The 8639-nt window shown below is 45.0% G+C and overlaps 1 protein-coding gene across 4 annotated transcripts in view; it reads left to right on the forward strand.

Moving 5' to 3' along the window:
* Positions 1–8621, forward strand: part of SLC7A6 (solute carrier family 7 member 6) — a 44259-nt gene extending 35638 nt beyond the window's left edge. For all 4 annotated transcript variants that reach the window (XM_053605125.1, XM_053605151.1, XM_053605134.1 and 1 more), the window contains exons 9-12: positions 950–1046; positions 2212–2361; positions 2454–2637; positions 4854–8621. In XM_053605125.1, coding sequence (XP_053461100.1) covers positions 950–1046; positions 2212–2361; positions 2454–2637; positions 4854–4948 — 526 coding nt within the window. In that variant the 3' untranslated portion in view covers positions 4949–8621. The remainder of the gene's footprint in view (positions 1–949; positions 1047–2211; positions 2362–2453; positions 2638–4853) is intronic.
* Positions 8622–8639: the final 18 nt, after the last annotated feature.

Below are 8639 nucleotides of genomic sequence, written 5' to 3' on the forward strand. Positions count from 1 at the left end.
TAGAAAAAAAAAAAAATAGCCAGGAATTGAGGTGCACGCCTATAGTCCCAGCTACTTGGGAAGCTGAGGGAACAGGATCACTTGACTCTAAGAATTTGAGGTTGCTATAAGCTATGACATCACAACATGCTATCCAGGGCAGGGAGGGAGACTCTGTCTCAAAAAAAAAAAAAAAAAAAAGCGGCACCTGTGGCTCAAAGGAGGTGAGCACCAGACCTGAAGGTGGTGGGTTCAAACCCAGCCCTGGCCAAAAATTGCAAAAAAACCAAACGAAAATAAAACAAAACAAAACAATAACAACAACAAAAAAAAGGCTCGGTGCCTGTGGCTCAAGTGGGTAAGGCGCTAGCCACATACACCAGAGCTGGCGAGTTTGAATCCAGCCTGGGCCTGCCAAACAACAATGGCAACTACAACCAAAAAATAGCCAGGCATTGTGGCAGGCACCTGTAGTCCCAGCTACTTAGGAGGCAGAGGCAGGAGAATCATTTGAGCCCAGAAGTTGGAGGTTGCTGTGAGGTGTGATGCCATGGCACTCTACCCAGGGTGATAGCTTGAGGCTCTGTCTCAAAAAAAAAAAAAAAAGCCATTGTGTTAACTATGATTTGTGGAATGGCATGGTACAGGTTACTCTGGTGAAGTGGATTAGGGTGTTAGTGGATGCTAGCAGGGTGAGGCATCTGTGGGTGATAGTGGTTTCCATGGCTGAGGGCCTGGGATTGTCAGTGGGTAACTGTAGGGTGGGGTGAGGGACAGTCCTGGGAGTGGTGAGGAGGGTGAAGACATCTGTGGGTAAAGGAGGGGTAGAGTGGACTGATCATAGAGTACATGGGATGCTCCTTAGAGACTGTCCCTTGCTTTTTTCTGGGGCTCTGAGCCTAGTTTGAGTGAGGAGTATGGCTGTGTGACTGAGCAACAAGATTGTACTGATCTTTTCTTGTCCTTCCAGGTTATTCTTTGTAGGTTCCCGTGAGGGCCACCTCCCGGACCTTTTATCCATGATACATATAGAGCGTTTTACACCCATCCCTGCTTTACTGTTCAATGTAAGTCCTGCTGGCGGAGTGCGTGGGGTAGGCGGGTCTGTGCAGTGCTCCTAATTTGCTCTAAGTTGTTATATACATGTCATAGGGAGTCTGAGAAAGGCTTTACTTCAAAAATCAGTTCATTTTTTGTTACCATCTTTTTTTAATGATTTTATTATTTAAGTTTAGATTTTGGATTCATCTGGAATTTATATTTTGGTGTATTGAGTAGGGCAGGGATTCACTTAATTTTTTCTCAAGTGGCTAGCCAGTTACGAACAGTCTATTTTTCCAGTTTTCAATTTTTTTCATATAAAAGTAATAATAGCTAATTTTTTAGGGTATTTAATATGTACCAAGTACAATCATATGTTCTTTCAGTGTATCATCATCTCAAATACTCCTCATCAGCACCAAGCCTCATGAGTTAAGCTTTATTCTGAATATCTGAAAACTACAAAGAGACTTAGGGTACTTCTTTAGTTCTCTTTCCCTATTCTCAATGAACTTTGGTATCACTTTGTCAAAATGGTAGAAAAATCTTCTCATTATTTCAATTGGGACATTCGGAAGGTAATCTAACATCTTGTCTTATAAGTTAGCTACCTTCTACCCCACTTTTCTCCTCCCAATAAAGGGTCCAGTCCACCCTTCTCTCCACAGAATGGGCTGTTTTAAATCCTTTTTGAAAATTTGGGGTAAAAAGGGGTAGAGGGAGTTCTACATTCTTAAAGTTTAAGCAAATCTGACCTGTCCCAGGCCTGTAGTCCCTGACTCCTGGCCTCTAGGATTCCTCTGTTCCAGAGGGCAAATTCTGTCATACCTCTGTCTTGAAGGTGTATGGATCCATTTTGATAATTTGGATTTCTAAGACCCCAGGACAGTGAGATGGTTCTGGAGGCATTATTCCTTTTGTATGCCAGGTAATTGAGACCCAAGTATTCCATGTTGAGGTTGGTGTGGAGGGCCTGTCTGCCATCAGAAGGGGAAAGCAGAAGAGTGAGAGATGCTGCCTTAAAGGTTAATGTAGAGAATGAACCTATCTGATACCAAGGGGTCATTGAAAAGATGCAGAGGTACTCTAGTAAAGCCACAGCAGGTCTAGCATTGACTGCTGGATAGTGCAGTCTCCTGGGGTGGACTGGGGGTTTTGATGCTCACTCCTCTTCCCCACTCCCCTCAACAGTGCACCATGACACTCATCTACCTCATCGTGGAAGATGTTTTCCTGCTCATCAACTACTTCAGCTTCAGCTACTGGTTCTTTGTGGGCCTATCTGTTGCTGGACAGCTCTACCTTCGCTGGAAGGAGCCCGAGTGGCCCCGGCCTCTCAAGGTCAGCAGCTCTGGGCAGACTGGGAGGGGTAGACCATTTGCCCATGCTCTGTTCCCTCATCCCACCTTAATATCTTACTCACTCCATTTCAGTTGAGCCTGTTTTTTCCCATCGTGTTCTGCATATGCTCCGTGTTTCTGGTGATTGTGCCCCTCTTCAGTGACACCATTAATTCCCTCATTGGCATCGGGATTGCCCTCTCCGGGATCCCTGTCTACTTCGTGGGTGTTTACCTGCCAGAGTCCCGGAGGCCACTCTTTATTCGGAATGTCTTGGGTGAGCTTCTCTTTGCTCCATTAGTCAGTGGCTGTGTGTGTGTGTGCATGGGTGTGTACCTGCAGAGGTTAGGGGTGGCTACCTCTTGGGTACCAGCCCTCAAACGCTATGGGTTCCCTCCAGTGGCTTGGTAGAAATGAGAGGACAAAGAAAATGAAAATTCGAGACAAGGAGAAAGTTTAAGAGTTTAGTTAGGTCAGGAGGCTTCATGCTTTTCTTCTTTGTGAGGTTCAACACACATGCAGCATTCTGTTCCAGGCTAGCTCCGTTTTTAGTTTATTTATCATTGTTTTAATCATAAATCTCATGAGGGAAAGGCAAACAATTCTGATATGGTTCTTGCTATGCTTGTTTTTTTTTTTTTTTTTTTTTCTTCTTTTCATTGCCATGCTCAATTTCAGTGGATTTTTTCTTTTTTCTTTTTGAGACAGAGTCTCAAGCTGTTGCCCTCAGTCCTCAGTAGAGTGCCATGGCGTCATAGCTCACAGCAACCTCAAATGCTTGGGCTTAAGTGATTCTTTTGCCTCAGCCTGCCAAGTAGCTGGGACTACAAGTGCCCATCACAATGCCAGGCTATTTTTTTGTTGTTGTTGTAGTTGTTATTGTTGTTTTAGCTGGCTCAGGCCAGGTTCAAACCCGCCAGCTTCAGTGTACATGGCCCGTGCCTTACCCACTGACCTACGGGTACTGCCTGCTTGCATTTACTAACTAAACTATTTCTTTAACTGTGTTAATTGGATGAATTTACTTTTTACTTTTTTTTTTTTTTTTTTGAGACAGAGTCTCACTTTGTCACCCTCAGTAGAATGCTATGGCATCATAGCTCACAGCATCAAACTCTTGGACTCAAGTGATTCTCTTGTCAAAGCCTCCCAAATAGCTGGGACTATAGGCCCTATCACAATGCCCAGCTATTTTTTTTTTTTTTTTTTGAGACAGAGCCTCAAGCTGTCACCCTGGGTAGAGTGCTGTGGCATCACAGCTCACAGCAACCTCCGACTCCTGGGCTCAAGCGATTCTCCTGCCTCTGCCTCCCAAGTAGCTGGGACTACAGGTGCCCGCCACAATGCCCGGCTATTTTTTGGTTGCAGCCGTCATTGTTGTTTGGCGGGCCTGGGCTGGATTCGAACCCGTCAGCACAGGTGTATGTGGCTGGCACCTTAGCTGCTTGAGCCACAGGTGCCAAGCCCCAGCTACTTTTTAGATGGGGTCTTGCTCTGGCTCAGGCTAGTCTTAAACCTATGAGCTCAGGCAATCCACCTGCCTTGGCCTCCCAGAATGCTAGGATTACAGGCGTGAGCAACCACGTCCAGCTGCAATCATTTTCTTAATTTAATTCCTAGCCTATTTATACTTATAACTAATACTTGAATATTGGCTTTAAGCTTATTAAATCATTGTTACTAGCAGTGCAAGCACATCAAGATATGACTCTTCCTTTAAGTATTCCCACATGCACCGGCAGCTACCACCCTCCTCCTTCCCATATTTGTGATGTGCTAGAGATCATAGACTTGGATGCTCATGACTTCCCTTTTTTTTTTTTTTTTTTTTTTGAGACAGAGTCTCATTACGTTGCTCTGGGTAGAGTGCTATGGTGTTACAGCTCACAGCAACTCTTGGGCTTAAGCGATTCTCTTGCCTCAGCCTCCCAAGTAGCTGGGACTATAGGCACCCACCACAACACCCAGCTATTTTTTTTTTTGTAATTGTCATTGGTGTTTGGCAGGCCTGGGCTGGGTTCGAACCCGCCTGCCCCAGTGTATGTGGCCGGTGCCCTAACTGCTGAGCTACAGGCACCAAGCTATAGACTCTCCCCCCCTTTTTTTTTTTTGACTGGGGCTGGGTTTGAACCTGCCACCTCTAGTATATGGGGCTGGCACCCTACTCCTTTGAGCCACAGGCACCACCCCAGACTCCCTTTTTTGATGAGCTATCCCTTTGGTTCCGATTTTAGTGTCCTACTCAGGGGTTACAGCACTACCTCCTGACAGTGCAGTCTACCTGGGAAGATGAAGAGTCATGTATCAGACTCTGGTTAGGGATGGGACAAAGGACAGTGAGGCTTATTGGGAGGGGCAAGCTCTGACTCAGGGTACTCCAAGGGACTTGTGGGGAGGGAGCCACAGATATGCTTTAATCAACCTTCTGGTGTTCACGTTGGGGCTATAGGTAGATGTATTTACTGAATTCTGTGCTTCTCTATTTTTATTTAGCTGCTATCACCAGAGTCACCCAGCATGTTTGCTTTTGTGTCCTGACTGAGCTTGATGTAGCTGAAGAGAGAAAGGTTGAGAGGAAAACTGACTAGCGGCCAGAGGTGACTTCCCCTGAAGCCCAGAAGGCTGTCCACAGGTGGTTGTGACCACCAAAGTACTGCTAACAAGACCCTGTGGGCCCAACTCTCCTAAATTAAAGGAGCCAGTTGACCCACATTATATAAGGGGGCTCAGGGGAGTGCTCACTCTCACTGGTAAGCTACAAGAAGAGACTTAGGGTCTGGGGCCAGCCTCAAGGTGGGGATATCAGAAGATGGGAGGAAGGTTGGGGAGCAGGGGAATTTAGTTTTACTCCTGGTGGGTAGGTGTAGCTCTTATACTTACTTGGTAAGTTTTAGTGGGGGAAGGAGTGCTAGGTTGATAGCCATGGGTGGTGGCTTCTGAATTTGATATTTGAGGTTTGAATCAAGAGTCTCTACAGCAGTGTTGCTATATGGAAAGTTTTCCTCTGACCAGGTCTAAGCATCTGACTTTAGAGGCCTAAAATGCTACCATTTCTTCTTCTGGCTCAAAGTCTTTTCTTGGGAAGAGAGTTATATTCTCTTATTTATTGATGTTATTTAATACAGAACACCAATTGTAACAAAATGTTAGTGTTCATTCATCTACAGGATGCAATAGGCTGATTGCATTTAAAAATCCAAAGTACCCAAAACTGAGCCCTTCCACCCTACATGGTGGTAGGTCAGACTTATCATAGAAGTTATGTCAGTTTAGCACAATCTTGTTTTGAGTCTTATCCACAGTGGTGAAATGTAAAGATTTTTCTTTCACTCATGTACCTGTTATATGTTCGCATATGGATGGATCACATGTTATAAGCCCTTGGCTCAAGTCCAGCAAGGACAAATGAACAAATTTATAGTTAGAAGTCTGGTGAAACTGCCATTGTAAAGGATAATCCTTTGAGAACTTGGGTTTTTATTTTAGTTGACAGAAAGTAAATCTCTGGGTTTCTGGTATGAACTTTAAGAGGTCCGAAACTGTTCTGGAATTCAGGTGGATTGCCTGAATTTTTTCAGCCGTCAATGACTTGGAGAACATTTCATGGGCCCAAATCATCAAATAACTTGTTCCTCTCTGTAAGGGCCAGTGTGAGGGACTGCTGTGCAGACCCAAGCAAGCCTACCCTGGTGCTATAAGAGGTCATTTTCTTTTCCTAAAACCTCACATCAGGCTGCATCCTCCTCCTCTGTCCCTGGCACAAGGCTTTGTTTACATTTGGAGCTGCCTTGGTGTGGGTCATCAGGATAACGTACTCTTCTCCTGCCAGTTTCCCTGTGCTCCTGAAGTCTGGTGGGCTGCTGTCTCAGGAAAAACTTGGTATTTGTGGGGACTTTTTCTCCCTATAGAGATCAGTGAAGACTGGGAGAAAAGCTGCTTCAACCTCAAGGAGCTCCTCAGCAGACTTCATTTCTGGTGCTCAGGCTGGGCTTTAGCACCCAGGTCAGGCCAGAGCAGATCTGGCCTAATGGATCTTCCTACGTGGGCAGGATGGCTGCTAGATTGTACAACTATTTTGTGATGTCCCCACTGTCATCCTGGGCCCAGAAGAACCTGCTGACTTGGCACACCTCATGCGCTTCTAACCCCTACATTTTGGAACTGGTTAATGGTAAAGACAAGGTGGACTTCCTTTTTGACTATTCTTCCCACCAAACTTGCCCCAGTCACAGACAAAGGAGTAACCATGGTCATATACCTGCTCGATAAAGAAGACTTAAGGGAGCATGATCACTGTTGCCTTAGATTCAGTCATGCATCTGTGCTATGAGAACGTGGGAGGGCATTCCTGTTGTCATGGGTTGGGGATTTGTATCGCAAATTCCTGCATACGACAGGGAGTCTTGTGCAAGATTGACTTGCCTAGGAGTAGGGAATCTCTATAAAAACATGATTCCTGGGGTGGCGCCTGTGGCTCAAAGGAGTAGGGCGGCGGCCCCATATACTGGTGACGGGTTCAAACCCGGCCCCAGGCCAAAACTACAAAACAAACTAAAAAACCCATGATTCCTCCTTGAGCCAAGGTGGCACTCGTGCCAGGGCTCCTCTGGAGCTAATCCTTTAAAGCAAAGCGTGCTTGTCTTCATGATCTCTGACCATAACTTTAGCTTTCTCCACTTAATCACCTGCAAATCCCAGGAATTTGCTGCCCCCCAGTGGCTCCCAAGGGACAAAAGGGCCTCACACTGCAGGTACCCTAGTACTTGCTTAGTGAGCTGTGTCATTTCCCCCTCATTTTTGAAGGGTAAAAGCATTCTTCCCCTCTGTGCTGGATCTAGACTTCTCCCAGGAACCTTTCAGTGGAGTGAAGCCAGAGACTCCCTAGTGCACTTAGGTTTCATGGTGGAATTAATTTCTGCCAGTTCTTTGTTGTTTGTCTCCTTAAATCCTCCTCCTGGTGTGCTAATCCCTCCTGCAATGGGTACAGTCTGTGAAGTTGTCAGCCTTTTAATGCTGGTGAAACTTTAATGAGTACATAAAAAGCAGTGAGCACATTATAATGGCACTGAGTGGTTTCTAATCATTTCTATGCCTACAGAAGGAAACTAAGATGACTGGTATTAGATGTTTAAGTTGCTGCTTGTTCATTATAGCTCTGAATCTGTACATACTTGGGATGGGAAAACTAACAGTCTATTTGATAGTTTAATCAGCTTTAATAGTAGGGCCTGAGCACACAGAACTTAATCCCTTTTGTTGGTTTAACAATTCCATGTAGATAGGAACTTCTACGGGTAGAGGCTTAACAAAATGGACACAAAGTCAAAGAATGAGTAGAGGTAGGATGGAGAGAGATGGCTTATGAAATCTTTTTCTTTTTTGAGACAGAGTCTCATTTTGTCGCCCTCGGTAGTGCTGTGGCATCACAGCTCACAGCAACCTCCAGCTCTTGGGCTTAAGCGATTCTCTTGCCTCAGCCTCCCGAGTAGCTGGGATTACAGGTGCCCGCCACAACACTCAGCTATTTTTTTTGTTGTTGTTGTTGCAGTTTGGCCGGGGCTGCGTTTGAACCTGCCACCCTTGGTATATGGGGCTGGTGCCCTACTTACTGAGCCACACGCGCCTCCTGGCTTATGGAATTTTAAGAGGTGGGAAGAATGCATTGTCTTATGTAATTCACCTTCCCACAGGATAGTGAGTCAGAGACAAACTGTTACAGGGCAAGAAGATACCTCTTGAATCGAATCAGTGTGTTGTTTCCCTAGACCTGTGCTATTTACTACAATAGCTACTAGCCCCACGTATCTAAGTTAAAATGAAAACACATTAAAGACTCAGTTCCTCAAATTACATTTGAAGTACTCAACAGCCACATGTGGCTCGCAGCACTACTACATGGTGCAGACACAGAATATATATATTCATCACCACAAAAAGTTCTGTTGGACAATGTTATGCTAGAATACATGCCAACCTAGTCAGAGCTAAGGTAGTTACGGTTTGGAGAGGACCAGGACAGAATTAGGTCACAGGAGATACAAGTTCTGGTAACAAAATTGGTCCTCTTGACAGTCGTTTTTGATGAGTGCTATGAATAACAGACATTTCCCAGTGGAAAGCCAAGTCAGAACGTGCTTTCTTGTTCTTCACTTGCTTTGAGCTCTTAGTGTCTATAATCAATTCTAAAACTTCTGTTACCACTCCTTTTTTGTGTGGGTAAGTACAGTGGGAAAATAATTAAAATATTCAGATTTAAAAATTTTTAAAGAATCAGTCATT

Source organism: Nycticebus coucang, chromosome 2 (assembly GCF_027406575.1).
Source record: "Nycticebus coucang isolate mNycCou1 chromosome 2, mNycCou1.pri, whole genome shotgun sequence".
Taxonomy (NCBI): domain Eukaryota; kingdom Metazoa; phylum Chordata; class Mammalia; order Primates; family Lorisidae; genus Nycticebus; species Nycticebus coucang.